At 35.4% G+C, this 22241-nt stretch overlaps 1 protein-coding gene across 19 annotated transcripts in view; it reads left to right on the top strand.

Moving 5' to 3' along the window:
• The window catches only part of KCNMA1 (potassium calcium-activated channel subfamily M alpha 1), a 402334-nt gene that overhangs the window by 259399 nt on the left and 120694 nt on the right, over nucleotides 1–22241 (top strand). For all 19 annotated transcript variants that reach the window (XM_063163853.1, XM_063163852.1, XM_063163851.1 and 16 more), the window contains exons 10-14: nucleotides 8208–8318; nucleotides 10140–10245; nucleotides 11647–11729; nucleotides 13848–13917; nucleotides 15613–15768. In XM_063163853.1, the coding sequence (XP_063019923.1) occupies nucleotides 8208–8318; nucleotides 10140–10245; nucleotides 11647–11729; nucleotides 13848–13917; nucleotides 15613–15768 (526 nt within the window). The remainder of the gene's footprint in view (nucleotides 1–8207; nucleotides 8319–10139; nucleotides 10246–11646; nucleotides 11730–13847; nucleotides 13918–15612; nucleotides 15769–22241) is intronic.

Here is a 22241-nt window from a genome sequence, read left to right as displayed (position 1 = left end):
AACTACAGTTGTTCTTTTTCTAATGTCAGAAAGTTTCCAGATTAAATACATTTCCAGTATGAAAACAGCTGAATTTTGGTGAAAGATATAGTTTCAGCCCTTGAAACAGAAAATGTGTGTACTTTTTAACTCTGTACAAAATACATTATGATCCCAGTACATGGACTCTGCTTTGTTACATCTCTATATGTGTTTATTGTCGTGCTTTGTTACAACTATATATTTGTTTATATATTGTCATGGTTTAACCCCAGCTAGCAGCTGTGCCAGGAAACAGCACAACATGTTGCCTCCTAAACTCAGTGTGTAATAACATGATTATTAAACATTTAGGTCAGAAATTAAAACCAGTGTATGATTATGTATGTTGTTTTGAGTTTTACACCAAGTGACTTTAATACTACGGAGAGCCTTGCCATGGAATTCTAACTATAAAGGAGCTAGAACGTAGGCATAAAAATTATTGATACAAACTTCACTAACTAAAGAAGAGAAATAACAAACATCAAATTTGAGCTTACATTTCATTTTGCTTTTCAGCCAATGAAGTCCCCAGAGGATCATAAACTATACAGGATTCATTTTGCATAATAAAGAACCTTATTTTTGTTTTAGATGAGACCCATACATAGAAACTTTAGAAATAAAAGTAGTTTGTAGACTGTTATCACTGGTTAAACTTACGAGATAATAGGTTCATTTAGTTGTGAAAGTCCAAAGGGAATTTTTTAGATTTTAAATTGAGTTATAATTTCTGCTTTATAATATTATTGTAAAGAGACTTCTAAGAAACAGGAATGTCTTCATAGTCTTTCATTGAAGTTTCACCTTCAGCTTTTAAATGAACAGCAGTGCTTACTGTTGCATTTATACCAAAATACCTATACCAATATATCTATACAAAATTTATTTTGTATTTACTAATTTACTTTTCAATCAAGATTGTTCTTGTTCTATTTCTGTATTTGTGTGTGCATTCAATCAGACTGAATTTTAACTCTGTGAAATATTTTCCAGTTGAAGATATTAATTTATTATAAATCAGCATGCACAAAGCTTTAGAAAGCATATGGAAAGAACATTTGTAAACTGATGAACTCAGCCTGGATAACTTCCTGATTTTTTCAGACTTTACATTGAATTGATGACTTCTAATTCCATGGACTAAATTATTTTGTCTTTTTTATGCAATCCTGCTATCAAATCCGATGCAGAGTCTTTGTGGGGGCAGAAGGCAGCTTTGCCTGGGCGGGTGTGGCAGAGCGAGCCCGGAGCCGGCTGAGCACGGATCTCGGGCCGGAGCAGCCGCTGTGCTCCCTTCCAGCCTGGCCCATTCCGGGCCCTGCATGTGTTTGTATAAACTGCTGGCTTTGCCACCATCGTACGGGTTCATGCTAGACTTCATTACAGATTTAAAAGATGTAAAAATAAGTTATCCAGAGGCATTGTTGTAGTTAATGTGTAAGATTAAAAATGCGTTTTAATGGAATCACAGTCCTTTACTGTAAAAGGTATTAGAACCTCCTGTTTCTCTTCTCTCATGGTCTGCTCTGTTTCCCAGAGATTTCTACAGATTTCTTAAATTTACAAGCCATAAATTACCAAATCATCAACATATCAACAGGAATAATCATCTGTTAGAAATTCCTTCCAGAAGGAAACATGGGATTCAATAACTAAACTTCACAGAGGAAAATAAAAACTGTAGACAGATAGATATGGTAAACAGAAAGAAAAACAGATAATTCAAGTTGACAGGTCATATTGAACTCATTAGACATTTGAATTTCATTACAAATTAGAAAAAAGAAAAGTTTAGGCTTAACCAAAGAAAAGGTCCATTTGCTGCAGTAATGAGAGGCATAGCTCCAAAGAAAGTGACATTAAATTCTTATATTAAATAATTTGATGCAATATGTAAGATATTATTTTTTCAGTGGGATGAGAATGTAATAAGAGAATGTGACATGGATTACATTATGATCCCAAGGGTGTCTCTATTTCCCATCTGCTAGCCATTCTTCTAATCCCACTTTTTTAAATGAAATTTCACTTAGTGATAAAGAAAATCTGATGAGTGTTAAATAGACTGACAGATAGAAGAAATAGGCAAAACTTCATTTTTTCAATTTTGTGTGCATATTCAACTATATCCATTCTTTTGAAAGTAAGAAGGGAAATGTGGGAATTGACATATAAGAACATTTTGAATTTAAAATGTATATTTGAGGTCTCATACCACATTCCACTCCTACAATAACAGCGCTTCTTTATGTTTCAAGTTGAAGTTTTAAAAGTTCCTTTTCTCTGAGTAAACTTTGAAAAACCCTCTTGGGTTTGGCACCAAATAGCAGTAGATGCTGTTCAAATTTTGACCCAAGAAAGACTGAATCTGGTTTATACATCTGCTGATCTACCATATTCTACAAACTGTAAAGTATATGGCATTCCAGGCTGTGTAATGTGAGATGGCAGAAGTGATGAATTGTTCAGCAAGTTTTAGAGACTTCTTGCTTTCAATCAGGTTCTGTTGCAGAAAATTGCTTGTGACATTTTGGGATTATTTTTGTGGAAAGAAATGCACTGGCTCGGTTCATGGATGAAATGCTCAAAAGTATGAAGATCCTTTCCTAACCTCCTGCATTGCTTACAAAGGATTTAATTATTTTTTGACTCATTGAGCACTTAAAAAACATGTAAGGTGATTTGAAAATGAGTAATAATGGGAGAAAACAATGTATTTATTAGAAACTACTTTCGGTTGAATTCATAAGTAAAAACAGGATGGCTTGTGTGTGTGGTATCTGCCCCACAAAATGTTACAAAAATGAAATCCAGGGTTTGGAGGGATTGGGACAGTCAGTTAAGGTCTGTTTGCAAGTGAGATGCTAATGCTGGAGGTGTAGATTGCCCCTGCATTTAACTGTAAGCTTTCCAGTACGGGCTCCCTGTGCATGCTCTTCAGTAGTTTTATCCTTCTGATTATAGTAAACTGCTCACTTTTGTCTTCTGGTGATAGACATGTGTTGTGCATAAATGTTGTGGTATTTTTCATAAATAAAATTTTTCATAAATAATTTTTCTAAATAATATTGCCATTCAGACTGAATGAAAGAATGAATATTCATTTTAAGCTGTAGTGGAAGTCCCCACTAATCCAGACCCTATAAGAAACAAATCACTGTACTTTCACTTTATTATGGCTGATTTGGAAGTGTGCATCAGAGAAAGAATATTAACTTTTAAATTGGTTTATAGAAAAACATTGCAAAATTCCTTAGGTCATGATCATAAAAATGCAAGATAAGTTCATCTAGCTGTAGCTGAGCAAAGTTTAAACAAAGCAGGCCAGAGTGAGTCATGCAGGATAGCATGCCATTGCAAACAGACTTGGATGAAAGCTCTAATGTGTAGTTTAAACGAAGAAGTGTGCTATTTATCCTGGATTAAAGGAGCTGAAATGCACTCTTGTATTGGTCACAAAGTGACTTAATATTTGCATCAGATGAAATTTCAAATGCCTGACATGAACAATTTCCTGTTTGTGTTAATCTGCTGTAGGATCCAGTAGGGTTCCAGCGATCCACATACTGTGCACCACATACTGAATGGAGCTTTCTGAGGGCTTCCTGGTATTACCTGATCCCTTTTTCTTTATTCATGAATTAAGGGAGAATCCAAAGGCACGGAACCTGGTGGAAAGAAAAGATATTTCATGTCAGAATTAAGCACATCAGCAGCACAAACACACTCTGGTTCCTAAATAGCTGACAGTTGAAGCTATCATGTCCAATTTACAGAAATTAAAGGTACTTGAGATATGTTTTCACATACTTCAATTACATCTCCTCTGACAGTATGGCCATATGCTTGTGCACTTTTAATGTTCACACATATTTTAGTTTCTGCAACACTTCCTGGTAACTACAACACTTTTTTGATTTTTAGTCCTTCAGGAATAAAGAGAATAATAAAAATCCACTTTTGGACAGTTGCAGGAGAAAAAAATGATAAACTTGCTTGACAGTCAGTTTGCTATATCCTTTAATATACTCTGTCTCCTTTAAACTAGGAGATTTATAGAGCCTGATGGGAGAATCAGATTGAGAAATTAGCTTACACTTTAATGATTTTTCTACTGTACACGTTGGCTTCGTAAGATATTATTAGAGGACCATCGTGTTTGGGCTCAAATCTTCTGTGAAAAAGAAAGGGAAGCACTTCAGATTGTGGCTGCAGAGCACTTACTACTCTAACAGAGTTAATCTGAGAGGGCAGTTTATGTTGAAATAAGAGAAAGACACAAAAACACACACGAAGTTTTGAGGTGAATTATCAGAATCCTGAGTAATGTTTGGTAAATCATGAAAAGCACAACCATCTAGAAATGTACTGTAAACCGGTATGTTTAAGAGTGCATATCACTGATAGATAAACAAGCAGACCACATATACAGTCTCTGTTGACGTTTTTTGACTTTTTTTTTTAGCAAGAAAACGTGACTGACATCCATCATTTCTTTGAGCAAAACCTGTTGTACTTTACAAGCTGCTGCCTGCTTCAAACAGAGCAGCCTGTTGTTGGTATATAAAGAGTTTAGATGGTCAGTAAATGAAGGAAGGAGCAGAATGCTAAGCAGAAATACCATGAAAAGATCTGAGCATATGTATTTGATATAAATATCATTATTTTATAGAGGCATCTAGAGCAATATGCACCCCACTTCCTTTAGTTACTTGACAAGTGAACACCAAGTATTCAACTGAATACTGAAAAGAATTTTGTATTTGTTATTGTTGATTTATTAAAATAGACTAGTTGGAGTAAGTCTTTTCAGGTTCTTTATACTTATTCCAATAAAATGGATGTTTTTTGCAAAATAAACAGGCTAAAGATTTGCATTTTGTATTGTGTCCTGTGAAGGAAGAGCCATGCAAAGATCCTTTTTTAAGAATCCCATTCAGAGTGGATCTGTTTTCATTTACAGTGCTATTTACATGGTTTAAGTGTATGTTCTCAATTATCTCATGCCAAAAATCTAGATGTTTTAACTTTTGCTCATTTTATTGTGTTCCTTACTGAAACAGTTTGTCTCCATAGTAGCTTTGTATTTTCTGTCTCCATATTTGTTTACCTTATAAGAAGCTGGAGGATTTTTAGTAAATTGATCATTATGTCAATACTAGGGTGGGAAAAATTAGTTATCATAGAGAATTCCAATTATGTAGAATCACAGTTCAAATCAACTGTGTACATCTGTGCCAGTTCTTCATATTTGAAATATTTTCATATTTTTTCATATTTATCAAATTCATTTTGAGAATGCTAAATATATATGGAGACGATGAATTAGCCTATCTTTGTTGATAGAATATGGCTCCTGATAAGCTTTTGATTCTTTGTAAAAGGTTTATTTTGCAGCCTCACAATCATACAGTATGGATTCCCACTGGTATATTAAACCAGTTTCATATCTGATATGTGTACCAATGACAACGCCTACTTAAAAAAATCTTAGTCCTCCCAAATACCTATCACTAATAAAAATGTCTAAATTCTTAAATAATGTTTTTCAGTATGGCAAGGGAATTTATAGATTTTATTTTTAAAGAGTAAAAAAAAGAAATAATAATAATGTACTGAGGTTTTTCAGAAAGAAAAGCTTAATGCAGAAGTTAGATATTTCTCTTGACCAAATGAACTTAATTGTGTGTCTTTCTACTAACCAACTCTTTTGCAGAAAACAAAAGACATCCACTATGTTGGCTTTACTTTCTCAGTGCATGAAAAAAATGAGTGTTTAAAAAAATTGAAAAGTGAATACAATGGTTACTAAAACAAACAGAGGAAGTTATAAATCTTCAAATCATGTACAGGACAGATTGAAACATTATAAGTTCCAATATAAACTCTTCAAGTTTTCTTAAATAATACACCTAATAACTCTCTATGGGCAAGTAGGAAATCTGTTTTCAATTTATTTTACTTCTAAGCAAAAATATGACTTATGTTAAAGGAGCATTTTTTTTGGTGGGAGTTTTCAAGCAAAAATTAATGCAAGTATCTTGTCAGAAAATATTCTTTGAAATCCAGGAGGTTTTGTTGCAGTCACTGTTTAGGACATTGCCATGCACTGTATAAGAATAGCAAAGAAGAGAAGAATAGATTGTGTCCAGCTCCAAATCAGAGTATAAAAGGAAACCACAGTGCAGATGCCTTTTAACACTCCAAAAACAATTAGTCCTGATACCCAAATGCAAGAGTTTTTGGCAGCCAAATTTTTTTATTTTCCCTGGAGCAGATTGCTGTGAGTCCCTACTCAGGGAGCGTCATAACAGGATTGTACCAAATGCACCTGCTTGTAGCAGGAGCTTTTTGTAGCAAATACCCTCTGGAGGTATCTGAGGGCATGAATTACCTTGTAATCTTCTGATACTCTGATTGATAATTTCTTCTGCTATACAATATTTTGGGTTGCACAGCCATACTTTTAAAATGTGGACTCTAATTAAAAAAAAAGAATGACAGAGAAGTACCCACATGAAGTGAAATCAGCCAGGGAGGTAATAAATTTTCTCCATGGGAATGCAGTGTATCTGGAGAGCATTCAGTAAGAGACCCAGCTAAAGCTAAAAGCACTGGATCTGTACAAAGAACCTCCCCTACAATCAGGAATTATTTCTGCTATCAAAAGCTATAAGCTATCCAGATGGAAAGTTCAATTTCTTAATTAGTAATAGATGGAGACATTTGAAGAAAATAATACCCATAGTTCAAAATCAGTCGTCTTGGAAAACATGCACAGACAGTATAAGGAATACAAATTATTATTTTTAGATGCTGTTTATAATTTCCCTGGGACTTGGTGAGTTTTTGATGCTATATGGGTTTATAGTCAGGAAAAGTCTGGAATACCACCAGACAGAAAGAACTTGCCTGTATGTTAGTGCAATGTAGCGTACCAAACAGTCTGTTCAGAGTTCACATCAAGTAAACTACTAAGGTTTTAAATATCTCTTCAGAATCTGAAGCTTCCTGAGGTTTTCCATTGCTGCTTTATGTGTAACAATGCACTAAGTTGCCCCTGCACACCTCTGGCAGCTCAGGCAGGTGAGCAGCAGGGAAGCAGGGGCAGAGTCCTGCTGGTGGGGGCAGTTCATGGTGCTCCCCTGTACCCAGCGTGCTGCAAAGCTCCCAGAGGAACCTCCAGAGCACCCCTTGGCCAGAGGAGAAAGGCTGACCTGATTTATTTTGTGTCTTGTTTTCTGATACTGTGCTTACCATCTCATAAAACAGAAAAGCTTTCACTTGTGTTTTTGTGATTTTTGTGTTTGCAGTCCAATGACATTTACTGCGCCTAAAACTTATGTTTAAAAGAAAAAAAAAAAAAAGGCAAAGCAGAAACTATGAATAGCAAGTTTAGCAATAAACATTCATGTATCGAGTCCTATGTTAAATACAAACTAGCATGGCCAGACTCTCTTGTAAACTTGTATTTCTTGCCTGTTAATTCAAATGAAACAATTGAAATTTTAGGTTGTTGTTATTTCTAAAATCACATTTGAGTCCTAGGGGTGTCTAAGTACTCATGTAAAAGGAGTTATCATATTTCAAAATAAAGGTTTAACACACTCTGCTTTGCCAAAAAAGTGATAATAGTAAACAATGACTTTATGTTGTAAAGTACTCCCCCTCTAGGATTTATGGTAGGAAAAAGATTTCTTGCCACTTGTGGCCTGTAATTGGAAAGCTTTGCATTACCTTCCTTGGCATACAAGTTTGCTTCAACTATAGAAAAATATTGAATCATTTTAGGGAGACTGGCTGTCATAACCCAAAAATTTAAAGAGTAAATCTGATTAGAGGAGTTAAAAATATTAAGATGTGTAAAATGAGGAAATATGACTTTGAAAGGGACTGGTTAATACAGTGCATAAACATACATATAACTGATCCTACTTATTGTTAAATGTGTTATACAACCTGGGCAAATGGCTTTACAGGTGATAGTGTGTACATGGATGTATTTGCAGTTGCAAAAACCTTTTGTAATTTGTATTTTTCTTCTCTGACTTCGTGGAATAGGATCTAGAGAAACACCAAGAAGAGACTAATGCTCTTTTTTCTCAATAAGTTATCATTTCCATTTCTGCTTGCTTGCTTGTTTTACCTTCTTTGCAAAATTAACTCTGATTTTTCTGTAACAGGCACATAGTTGTCTGTGGTCACATAACACTTGAAAGTGTGTCGAACTTCCTGAAGGACTTCCTGCACAAGGATAGGGATGATGTCAATGTAGAAATCGTCTTTCTGCATAAGTGAGTAATCTTTCAATGTTGGTCTTATCATCTCTTACTAAAACTCATTAGGTTAAGCTGTATCTTCTGGGAAGACAGAGAATATTTAGAGTACCAAATAACCATAAAATTAATATTTGCATTTATGTTTATTAAAAATATGTCTTGAGAAAAGGTTTTTTTCCATGCATTTTCCATAACCCTGTACTAAACATATTTGTTTCAAGCAGACAGACTTCAGACCCAGTTGTATTGTCTTTCAGCTACATAGCTAAATGTATATTTGAAGTGGGGATCAGGTTATAAAATAAAAAATATTGAAATGGAAATAAATACATCCAAGATTGTTTTAGTGGTAAATATTCCTAGGGAAACTGCCAAAATACTGATAGTTATATCAGTAAAACTAATGAAAAACACTGTATGTTGTACAAACTTATGGTATCTGAAAACACCTTTTCACCCTGGATCTCTATAGGAAAGTGCTTATTTTAAAGTCCAGAGTATTTATAGAATGAAAAATGTAGGTGCAGATTCAGTTTTAATATAACAGATACTCTACACATGAATTGACAATAGAAATTGAATTCTTATTGTGGTGATAATCAGTACTGCTCTTTATTCCATTAATATACACATACCAACACACACATAGTATCTTGCCTCTTTCTTATGTGGAATTTGGAAAGGTGTCTTAATGAGGTTGATGTTTCTTTCATGCTCTACGTGATGTGTAAGTCAATGATAATTTAATAACTATTACAATGCCAAATAGCCATGCCTGGGAGGAACTGCTTGAAAAAGCCACATGATAGGAGACAGTATCTTTTCTGTTCTGTAATGGTGTCTGTTTAGAAGAGTTGCAACTTATAAATGTTATATTTTTGGATTCAGCAATGCATTCTGCACTTGTTGTCAAAGAAAATGATTAAAAAGTTAAGGATATAATTTGTGATGATTTAACAGTGAAAGCTGAAAACTAAGCATCAGCAGTAGGTCCACAATTTTTCATCTAGTCCTTTCAATTTGAGCTAGAGATGACATCCTCAAGTAACTACCTTATTTTATTTTACTTCCTCTCCATGCAACAACAAGTGACTGTGAGAGGAAATCAGGGATCAAGTTTTCCACAGTGAAAATGTGTGCTGATAGGAATCAGGAAACTGCACATTCACAAGAAATGAGTTTAGCACCTTGCTGCTTGTTTGTGCCTGTAGCTATTAAATTCCTTATGTTTTAATGATTGGCACTAGAAAAAATATTTACAAGATTGGTGTCACGTTATGCAATTGACTGTAATCAATTTAATTTTTCTTTTTGTTTCTGGCAAAATAAAATGAGACAAAGTCATGGCATCATTATGTTTGTTTTAATTGTAGCTCATAGAGGCCTCAGGGTCCCTGTCTGGTATCTTTTTCTGATTTTTAGAGATCTTGCTTTGAGTTGTTCTATTCAACACAGTCAGCTGTTGTGGGAATGGTAGGGACATGCAGAGGATGATTGTGGTACTATATAATTTCTGGGTAGAATGCTGGTAGAGGGTGTTTACAAATGCTTGCACCCATACTTCTGGATTCATGTCCCTTGGAAATGTACACACAGTGAACATGGGGAGTAGCACAAGGTGGGCCAAGAGCACTGCAGAGACAAGTAAGGCAGTGAAAGCAATTTAGTGTTTGTCTTTTAAGTAAGGCACACTCTTTCCATGCCACAGAAAAGCATCAGCAGAAGTCTAAATATCTAAAATAAATAAATAGGTGGGTTTGTAAATGCAGGAAATGGAGCAGTTATGGAAATTGACCTCTCATTTGCTCTTGTCTTTTCTTCTTCTTTCCACTGCAGTATCTCCCCTAACCTTGAGCTGGAAGCTCTTTTTAAACGACACTTCACTCAGGTGGAATTTTATCAGGGTTCAGTCCTTAATCCCCATGACCTGGCGAGAGTGAAGGTAACAGCTCTGTTGTTCTGTTCTGCTAATTGACCTTTTTCTAAGTACTCCTTGAATTATTTGGGAAAAAAAACAGACACTAAAGCCCTTCTTCATGTAACCCCAAAAGAATGTTTTTCCATTTCTATTATGTTAAGTAGCTATACTGGTAAACCTTTTTTCCCCCATATCTTTAGATCTTCAAAGCTACAGCAACAGTGACTTAAGATACATTGTCTGCCATTCCATTGAACACTTTATGAGTTTTTCATTGATGTTTCATTAAAAAGTGTATTTTACATTAATATTTGATATAGCAAGATATTGTCTTACAGTAATTGCTTAAAGTGCTGTTGTCTTAACTTCTCAGAACAATTGAAAAATATTTTTTCACCCTCCAAACACTTTTTCTGTTGTCTAGAATCCAGAAAGAAAAATGCAAGCTGAGATTTTTGGTAGATAAAGTTAGATAGTTTTACTTATTTAGATATTTATTTTCTAGAATTTCTAAATTGTAAATTATTTCATTCTCTTAAAGCATGAAGCTTTAAAAAAACAAAAATTAAAGAAAAATCAGGTTGTCAGACACATCATTAACTTTTTCATTTCTTTTTTTTTTTTTTTTTCCCAATGGAATGCAGCTGGCTACTTAAGTCAAGAATATTTTATTAGTACTATGTAATTTACACTTTCTGGAATACTAATCGTGTCTTTTGTCCATTTTGACTGCAGAAATTGCCAAAGATTTTTTTAGGCTAATGCACACTGTTTCAGTTCATCAGAGCATGTCCTAATTATGATCATAAAATCATGTGTTCTTATTTTGTGTTCTGTATTCCACCCTTCTTTGTGTTGGTATTTGGTTGTATACACTGGTAAATACTTTTGTCATCTACTTTGAGTTCTGTAAAGCTCAGGTTTGTGTGAATCTAGAGCTGTGGATAGATCAGTTGGCCTCCTCTTGCTTTCTAAATCCAGTGCTCAGATTCTAAATCAGTTCTGCCACCTCTTCCTGTCTTGAACAGGAACGTACTTCAGTTCCCAAACAAAGCTGCAGGACTTGTGGGAGCACTGTACTGATGCAACAGGAACTTCTGATGGATTTAAAAGTCTAAATTCCAGTATCTGGTTACAAAAGATTAACATTAGCACCTTTGTGTCTCAGCTGATACAGAGTAAGAGTTGTCAGTGGAACTGCTGACCTGCTCTGATCACCATAAGCAAGTTTCAAGAAATTCTCTGTGTGCACAAGAATGGTCGTGATCACTGTCATGAACTCCTATTAGCCTAGAAACATTTTTGATTAGCAATATTAGCACTCACACTCATGCAGCCAGTGCTGGATTCCATGATAGTTTATGAGAAAGGAAGAGCTGGAAAGAGATGTTGCTTTATGTGTTTCCTTTTTCTTTGGTGTCTCAGATAGAGTCAGCAGATGCGTGCCTAATCCTTGCCAATAAATACTGCGCTGACCCAGATGCTGAAGATGCCTCCAATATTATGAGGTAAACTCTGCAGTTTTTAATAGCTTTTTGGTCCTTAACTCTGATTAGCTAATTTTATATCTGATATGTTGCACTCAAAGAACACTGTAGGATTTTTTTCTTGAGGACAAAATAAAAGTTCCTCACCAAAATCCAGAGGTGAAAATACCTTAAATTCCTACCTCCGCTGTTTCATCTGTCTATTTTGTGTGTCAGAAGAGCCACTTGGAACAGAGGCTTTGATGCGCTTATTAATTTTGCAGGAGCTAGGGTTTGAGTACTCCTAGCAGAACGCAGAGAGGAAGGGAATGCAGTCAGATTGTAGCAACAATGCATGCATGAGTGCATGCACTGCAGGGGCTGTGCCAACGATGGGGCAGAAGCACCTTCAGTGCTTCATTCCTGCTGCTCCTGCAGGTAGTGCACTGCTCAGGGGATAGCAAAGATACAAGGCAGTTTCTCCTGTCCACATCCTGCTTTTTTTACACTGAAGACCAAACATTGCTTGTTTTGATTGACAAGGCATTTACAGCGTTAGGGACCCCCAGATCTCCTCCTGCTTTCCTCCTTGTAGTCTATGAAGGGAGGAGATGAAACAGTCAGTCAGTAAATGGCAGCTAGAGTTACAACAAACCTAAGCCATTCCATTTTTTGTTTTGTTCATACAACCCTAGTTTTAATGAGACCAGTCTCCTTTTTAAAATTAAAATCTCAGTCAGTGATTGATTAAAAGTTCTCTAGTATTGTTCTCTAGATTTTACTGGCTTGTCAGATGTTTGCATGCTGTGTATTGAAGGGAAAGGGAGAAATAAAAAAATGCTACTAAAGTTGCTCTTCTGGTAAACTACTCCTGTGTGCAAGAGATGTAACTGTCTGAAAGACACAAAAAATACACCTAGTTTCATTTTGCAAACATGGTTTGAGTTGCAATGCAAGAAATTTTTTTTTTACATTGATTGCATAAATACATTAAAATATTCTAGTCACAAGTTGATTCATTCTTAGTAGATTTAATACATTTAATGTAATAAAATGCAAAACTTTTAATGTGAGAGTGGAATTCTCTTGTGTTTTGTCACAATTTAATTTTAAAAAATTGAATGCTTAAACAATTCAGCAAGAAATGGAAAATTAGAAGAAAGACTTGTTAAAAGAATGCAATATTTTACTTTTCCTGTTCTAGCTTTGATATGCTAAAAGCACGAGCCAGACCAGTAGTTTACAAGATGCATTCTACAAAACACTTATGACATTCAGTCTTATGAAACTGATGATTCCATAATAAGTCAGATTTTTTTTTTTCATTGCTTTATCTTCTTTTTCTACCTTTAGGTTTTAAATGCAGGACTTTTTTTTTTTTTGTTTTTGGTTGTTCATCTCTTTAATTTTGCTCAGTACTTTTTTCATAGTACAATATCAATCCATGCATTTCTCAAACAATTTTCTTTCAAGCCACTTAAAATCTATACACAGTTGAGTATATCTTGGATTCATTAAGTAATTTAGATTGCAGAAAATGTGCAGATTATGCAAGTAGCCCCATGTTTTATAGATTCTGCATTCAGTTATCAGTTTTATATTGGTCTTTAGATTAATCCATCAAAATTAATAAATTGGCATGTGTAACACAAAATCATTATTCAAGGTATTTAGATATGATGAATATCTACCAGCTACAAAGAAATAATATGTGATGGGGTAGAAATTAATTTTTTCAGGCATTTATCATTGGGAACTTGATCAAGTATGTTGATTCAAAGGCACAAAGATAATCCCTGAGGATGAGAAGGATGTAACAGTTCCAAGTACATTATTTTCCTAATAGGATGAGTATCTGAATAGTGCTGCTAAAACAAGTCTCTTTTTCTGCAAACTCCATAAGGACAAACCATTCAACTGAATATTTCTAGAGGCTTATTGCTCTCCAGTACTAGCCACTAATTTTTAACCTCAGTTTGACTATGTGTAGATATTTCAAAGGTCTAACATCAATCAGTTTGCTTTACAGGCAGATGAATAAGGGGGTACAGTTTTAATTGTGGGACTTGACAATGCAGTAAAATAGAGGTATTTGGATGCATTATCTAAATAACCAATCAGTTAAAAGTTATTTTAATTGGTTCTTCCTTTTCTTTTTAGAGTTATTTCCATAAAGAATTATCATCCGAAGATAAGAATTATCACTCAGATGTTGCAGTACCACAATAAGGTAATATGATGGCCAGTGTTTCTTCTCAGAGTTTTTTTGCTGTATTGTATTCACTCATACATAATTTTTCTAGTCCCAGTAACAGCAAGCATTTTCTTTCACAAGTAAAACATCTTAATAAACCTTGTCATGTAATCCAGTTACAAGGTATTTTAGTTTTATTTGTATATGCAAGGAACTTTATCAAAATCTTGACATTTATGAGTTGCCTAGGATCTAATTCTCAAAGCTAGTGTCCATGGTTGATACTGATTCCAGATGACTTTTCACCACCTCAGTTCTCTAAGTTCTGCTCTTATTGTCTTACTGGAGGTTATTGTCATTTTTTTATTCCAGCATGACCATGTAGACGTGAAATTGCCAAGCAGTAGGTACAAAATAGATAAATTTGTGGTTTTCAATATAAAACATAGCCCAGTTATGAGATTTAGTACTAAGAATGTTGTGAAGTTCAAGATGATAAATCCACTTGGGAAAGAAATTTGAAAAAAAATTTTACGGTAAATTTGTGACCCTTAAACACAATGAAGTCAATTTATTCAATCCTGAGATGAGGAAGTCCATAAACTGCTGACTAACAGGGCTAGGAAGGATATATCAGGTAACACAGTGCTCATGTGTGGCCTGCTTCTTTTATTAGCTCTGAAAGAATCAATCACTGCCCAGTGTTTGAGAAAAAGCATGACTGGGTAAACCTTCATTTGATGAAATACACAATAAATCTGGCACTAAGAAGGTTTGATAACAGCTCCTTAAACCTGTAGCCTGTTGCTAGAACAAGAGCAATTACTGTTGCTTGTTATGTGCTCTTCCTGCATGTTATGGAAGAAGCCTGTCTTTTTACAGAATAAAAGCAAGGAGTTTCTCTGCTTTAAACAGCCACAGAGGGGAAGGGTTTTTTTTAAATACTGCAGTTTGTTTGCTATTCTGATGGTTATGTCTTCAAGAATAGCTTTTATCAAAGTGCTGAGCTGTGGAATTAACTTAGGAAGGGGAACAAGGAGGAAAAACTCTGTGCTTCCTGGTGTCTACACAAACATAGACACCAGGTGTCTATGTTTCTCATGTCAGAGAAAATCCAACAATTATGCCAGGAACTGAACAATATTTGTCTTTATCTAAGTTATCAGTTTCAATACTGCAGATATGTCTTGCTGAGTTATTTTTTTCATTCTGTCCTTATAAATAACATTCTTAGAAAAAAGGGTTGGTTTTTCACTGTCAGAAAGGGGTTGGTTTTTCACAAGTACTGTTCTTCAAGGTGGGAGAAATGAAATAGAAAAGACAGATGATGTTGTATGCATTTTAAAATTCTAGTATCCTTTAAAGGTTGCAGCTTCACATAAGTTGAAATCTGAGTTGTATTAGCTTCCTGTGTATTATGTGTGTTCCTCATCAGTCAGATGGTAGCTCAAAGTGTTGTAAAAGGAACATGCAGAAGGGAAGGAAAGCATTTACAACATTGTTCAGGTGTGAGCATGGACCTGACAGAGTGCCACAGCCGGCATGTCTTCAGTAGTGTAGCATTTTATCGTAGTGGGTAAGAGTGGAACATTTCTCAGCACAGAATTAAGCTATGAAACACTTGAAGTGCCTACTCAGAAAAAATCAAGGCATTACCAGAGAAAATGATTCAGAACTGTCTTCTGTTTCTGGTTCTTCACCTGCGGGATATTTTGTTTGTTTGTTTTCCAGGCCCATCTACTAAATATCCCAAGCTGGAACTGGAAAGAAGGGGATGATGCAATCTGTCTTGCTGAGCTGAAGCTGGGTTTCATAGCCCAGAGCTGCCTGGCACCGGGCCTTTCCACAATGTTAGCCAACCTCTTCTCTATGAGGTCCTTCATAAAGGTAATGCCTTTCTCATTAGAACATATTAGTCTGCAGTTCAGCTTGTCAGAGACTGGAGTAGAGAACATGACTCAAATGTGAAACAGATAGAAAGACAATAACAGATTTTGTAACACCAAAACAACCAGCACACAGTTCCATGCAAATTTTTGCTGAAAACTAGGCAATAAACTAGGTTCTATCGACTTGTGAGGTTTTTTTAAAATTTTTATTCAGCAAGTGTCTGGCCTTTAAAGTATTTTCCAAATCATCATACATTTCCAGGGAGATATTTTTGGCATTTTGTGTTTTTGCTTGATTTTAGCCAAACCACATGTTTGTCTATTAGAAAAGTTGCTGCTGCTAAAACAAAAATACAATTTATCTAAGTGCCATGTGGCAAAAAATTGCCAAGAAAAAGGGACTGGTCATTTTTGTCTTTGACATCAAAAGACTACTGGACCTCTGACTGTGAGTAAATAAGGAACATGTGTTAGAACTGAGGCCCTAACTTCCCACAACATCATTCATGTGTTTGTTCCTCCTCAGTCTAAGAGCTCTTTTGGATTTAGATTGCAAAATTATAACCCAGTTAGACTTCTGTGCAGCTGTACTGGTTCACTGGACCAAGGCCTCAATTGCAGCAATCATTGCATCCTTCCTGGTGCATTTCAGGGACAATGATTCCAAACATAAGGGTGGGCAGTTTCCAGTCTGATGAGTGTTCTTAGTGGGATGGGAAACACTGGAGTGAAAGGAAGGCCATGGTCCACTCCATTGTGCAAGTAAGCCAAAAATGAAAATACCCTCATGTCCTCAGATGAGAGAGCCAGGACTGCTCTCTTAGAGGCGCATATGTTGGTGCATGACAGTGAATCTTTATGGGCTTCTTATAAAGTCCTGACATTATTATGAAGGTATCCTTAGAAGACAGCAGGCTCCCATGAAAAAATATTTCATACTATTACATTTAATTAAAAAAGACCAGTTTTCAATATGGAAGCAGGTCTGGGCTCTGCACTTTACTGCCTGCAGTTAGAATATCTTCATCTCTATTTACATTCTTAAAAAACCCAACTGAAAGAAACAAGCAAACAAAAAAGTTGTTTTACTTCAGCAAGCCTGGAATCTGTCTGTGACTCTACAACATATTTCCAATTTGATATCAATCCTTTCTATCTGTATCCTAGAAGAAAACTTTAAGCATCATTCTCCTTGCCAGTCAGTTTGGTCTCTCTCACTCCTGTCTGCTCTGGTAACCCAAGACTCTCAGGAGTGTCAAACATTTGTGACAGTCTCACTAATGTATGCAAATTACTGAGGCAGCCTCTTGCATGAACTCGGGCTCTGCAGCAGAGTTCATATGAAAAGTTTGCTCACCTTCTGTCTTTCCAAAATCAGGAGGGGTTAGTTTTCTCCTAAGGAGATCCAAATATATTGGTATCCTCAGAAGCCTCAGTCTTAATTAATTTTAATATATTATATACATATACATATACATATATATATACATATATATATATAGTCTTTATTTTAATAACTGTACTAGAAATACACACTTTTATGGCCTGGATTTTTATCTAAAAACATTTAAAGAAGTCAAAACCTGGATATGTACAGGTATCATGTTTCCAGAAGTTATATAACCACTTGTGCTATTATCTTAGCCAGCTATGTTTGATTATTTTATAATACATTTTTACAGTCGTTCCAGTACAGTTACAGATTAGATCTCATTGATGAACACTTCTAAGCTGAAGGCTCAGCTTTGCAAGGCGTTACTCAAAGTACATTTAAGTATTTCTCTGTATACAGAATAAGCATAAACATAGCAATAAATTTGATTTGGGGGAAGCTGTCATTGTCAATTTTGCTCTTGTGTCTGATTATATAGTTTTAAACAGAGTAGTGTGCAGACATTCCTTAAATTTTGAGACTTCAAGTGTCACCTTCACATGTCACTTGGAGGAAAAAATGCCATAAGAGAGCACATTAAGATTGCAATACTCTGTTAATACTGGTTAAAAATATATTTGCCATATAATTAAGAGTGAATTTTCTAGGCAAGTAAAATGCGCATCTTCGCTTCCGAAGATCTCTGATTAATTCAAAATCTGAAGCCGTATAAAAGTGCAAGAATTGAGACACATTTCTTTATGTGACTTTAACCTTGTTGCTGATAACAAAAGGTTCATTTATTTAGCTGAAAGAATGATCTTTCTCATGTCTGTCTCACTCTAAACACTTGAAAAAGAAAACTTACTAAATAGTGGCTGTGAATCATCAGTGCATTGTAGGAGAGCAGCTACATTGATTAGGAATGCTGAAGAGGACTCTACTGAAGAGAAATATGTCCATTCCCTAAAATAACTTTCACCCCTTTTCATTAAGAACATTCAATTTAAGTACTGTCAGACCTTCATAAATTCCTTAGGTAAACATTATTAGTGGAGTCTCTCACCAGTCAGGAGATTGCCAGGAAAATGTATGGAAACTTCTGTATTTTTTAATGAAAGCTTGAAATGTGGGTTTGTTCCACCTCTATAGCGTGATTAGAATGTGATTTAATGTGCCATAAATGTTTGGTCAGTCAAACACAAATGAACATGATTGATGGTGACATTGCACACATTTAACTCATTATGGGTTACTTTACAGCAAAATTATTTGTGTAAACAGTCTGCTCAGTGTTAGAAGTAAAACAAACTAAGAAACCTCAAAATATTATATTTGTTCCTAATATTTTCCTTTTGGTTTTAGCAATATAATATCATATGGAATCCCTTATATTCTTTTTGGCACCAAACTGAACAAAAAGGAAGTCAGCTCAAAAAGATTAATATTCTGTAAACACTTAAAGACAGATTGCACCAAACTATGTGATAAGGGGAAAAAACCCCGCAAAACATTACACCTGTAAACTGTATTTTAATAATCCAGTCTTCTTATAACATAGACTGTTACTGTTGTATTAAAAAAGGAATTTGGACTCTTTATTAACTTGCACAGTCTGAGAAAAAGATGGAAATACTGTACTGCAAGTTCTGTATTGTTTGAATTATCAAGTGCATACCAGAAGTCTGTCTATATGAAAAACATTGCAAAAACCAGATACATGGAGTAATAGGCAGAAGTGATTAAATTTTGTACAGGCCAATCCTACAGGCCAATGTACAACCTAAAAGCCAAGTTAGTATTGTTGTGTAAATGAATAAAATGTGGAATGTGGTACTCGAGTGTAACACAAGTCCACAGCCAAATTAGTTTTGTCTTTGCTCTATAGGTAAGGCAGCCCATGCACCTCACTCCAAATGTCAGAATTATCTAGAGCAGTCTCTATTATCCTCTAAACTATTTTGAGGGCAGGAGTTTTTTGTGGGCTCTTTCAGCAGCTTTTGCTCACATCTACACAAATGCAATGCCCACTTGACATTCCTTTCTTGTCCAGGCTGAAAGAGAGAGATAATAAAACCACACAGATCACAGATTCATATCATTGGGATGCTTACTTACACTGATGGAACACACCAACTTGTTTGCTCTTTATTTTTGACCACCTAGGCAGCCTTGGAATATTTCTAAGTGTAGAACTGGAGAATGAACAGTGAATTCCTTGACATGTGGGAGGGCTTTAAAAGGGGGAGTGAGAAGGAAATGCAATGTTTCAATTTATTGTGAGGTTCTTCAGGAAGTTGCATAATAAACTGATTGCATGATCCTACTCACAAGGACCTAGATCAAATATTAAATGTAGCCCATTACCAAATACATTTATCTTCAGAGAGCATGTAAAGATCTTCCTAACTGTAGTGTTTTTAAATCATTGATTCTAGGAATTAAAATCTATTTTAGTTTAAAAGTCTTTGCTGTGTATACATAGCATCAGTCCTTGTGATAAGAGTGTATTTGTCTTGGGCTAAAGTCTACCATGGGACTGCATTTTCAGTCAATCATTTGAACAGATCAACACCTGTCTATCCTTTGACTCATGATTTGATAGAAATCTTGTCCTGTTTTGTATATTTGAAACTATTGGATGTAGAGCCTGTATGCCTTTCATTTCAAATCCAACAAGGCCAGAATCTAAAAAGAGTAACATGTCATTCTATTTCAAGCATACTCTCTCTGCCTTGACCCACTACAAAATTCTACATTAGTATTGATGGGGAAAAGTGCATAAATCTCATTTGAAATTAGAACTAATCTCAATCAGTATATTTGATGTTTTATAAAATATAGTCTTTTAATACGAATTTTAAAAATCATCAGTGCATACAGAAAGCTGTGGAAGTAGTTGACTGAGATTGTAAAGTGTTCATAGTACAAAGGATATTTATTAGCTTTGATTTCAATGGACAATGGAATTGAGTAAAGAAGTAGTTGATAATTTATAATAATTAAGAAAATGCAATTATAAGACTGTAAATCTATGAAGCTTAACTCTATGATATGACCATAAGAACTGCTTTCAGCCAGTTACTTCTCTGTCAGATTTAGATATCCATATGCAAAGGCATAACAAAACTAGACATAGATTCAAGCAGTTTGGGTGGGCTGGAAGGGCATTATGGGTGAATGGGAGGAAATATTTTAGCTATATTGCTTTCACTGTACACATCCTTTTCAACTCCCATTCAAGAATATTCAAGGCCATATTGAGTTTAGACAAGGGATTATGGCTTTAACCTGGCACAGGGCAGGATTGGATTAGGAATTAGGATGAAATTGTTTCCTGTGAGGGTGGTGAGGCACTGGAACAGGTTGCCCAGAGAAGTTGTGGTTGCCTCACACCTGTGAGTGTCCAAGGCCAGTTGGATGGGGCTCTGCACAACCTGCTCTAGTGGAAGGGGTCCCTGACTACAGTGGGGCAGGTGGAGTGAAATGGTCTTTAAGGTCCCTTCCAACCCAAACCATTCTATGGTTCTGTGGGTACTTCCTTTTCAATCTCATCCATATTGTTTGAGATAGAGAATTGTAACTTTAAACATCCTCGAAGACTTTGTCCCATTTTGTGCTCTTTCCATGGTGGTGAAGAGCTGATCTTATTCAATGCTAAGGAGCAGACTTTACATCTCCTTTCACTGTGCTATAAAGGAGCTGGATATCCACCATCCTTTGCCTTGCAAATAGCAATGAATAATCCTAGGTCACAATGCAACTCTAGCATTTGTTCTCTGTCTTGATAGTGATGCTTAGATCTTGGCAGAAGAGATTTTATAGCATGAGCAGGTTCAGATACACTCAGTCTTTCATGTACCCATCATTACACTGAAGAGCAAATGCTAGGAGCAAGAGTTCTTTTGGAGCTACAGAGCTCCTGATAATTACACTGCTGGGTGTATTAAAGGTTTTCATTTTCTTCTGACAATACTAATGGCTGTGCTTGCAAGAGCTACATCACTTTTTCATATCTCTGTCACCATGTCTTACTAGGAATTATTTTATGTAAATATATTTGCTGGTAACAATATTGTATCTATATATAACATAGAGGAGAGCAGAAGAGTATCGTGACTTAAAAAAAGATTCAGATGAAAATTACATTTCTTCTCTTGGATTGCACTATGTAATTTTCCAACTATTCTTCGTATTGAAGAAATGGCTAATTGAAGCAGTGGCTAATTTGTTTTGTGACTATCAGGAGACAGAATTGCAGTGCAACTTAGTCAGGGAGAGATAATAATATTGCAGTACTAGAGAGGAATCAGAAAGATTCAGGCTGAAGTTGTTTTGGTAGTATGGCCCATTCTGGATAGGTTCCATCAGTCACCTAAACTTTAAAATATCATCACAAAGGCTTAAAGTAGTGAAGTGCATAATGACTCCCAAAGTATTTTTCCTCACAAAAAAATGCCAGGCAGATGACCATCTGTCTCTTTGAAATCACTGGGAAAATGTCGTGGTTCAGGTGGAGATAAAACAGAAAGATCATCTTTAGTCAACTGTTGCAATCATCTTATAATAATATTTTATAGCATCCCAAATATTAGCAACTCTTTTAATTCTGTAATCAACATTTTGTGGTATTCTAACAGATCATATCTTAAATACTCCAATCACTTAATGAAGTTTAATGTAACACTAACTGGCATCAATGGAGGTTGGTCATTGCTTTGGGAATGTTTGGTTTTTTCCAGTCCCTTCTTGGTCCTTGACTAAGGGTGAGTATTTAACTATAGACTGATCTGGAGTTCCTTCCTCTAAATCAAAACCATCTGCCTAAAGAAAAGAAAGCAAGGAAGGAAAGTCAAAAGGGAGATATGTAATGTATTTGTATATTTTTTTCCAACCCCAGGTGGTGTCAATGTAAGAAAAAGCCACAAAATAGACCAAAAGTTACAAACATGCCCTTGCTATCATTAGTCTTAGTTTTTTACCAAGCCTGGACTTTATCTCTCTTCTGTATATAGAGTTGCTGATCAGCAACATTTGCAAGCTTCCTATAAATAAAAGGGTCATAAAAAAATGTGATATGGCTTCTCTGTGTGTGGTGG

The sequence above is a fragment of the Melospiza melodia genome, chromosome 9 (genome assembly GCF_035770615.1).
Source record: "Melospiza melodia melodia isolate bMelMel2 chromosome 9, bMelMel2.pri, whole genome shotgun sequence".
In the NCBI taxonomy this organism is placed as follows: domain Eukaryota; kingdom Metazoa; phylum Chordata; class Aves; order Passeriformes; family Passerellidae; genus Melospiza; species Melospiza melodia.
This window is presented reverse-complemented; position numbering and strand designations above follow the sequence as displayed.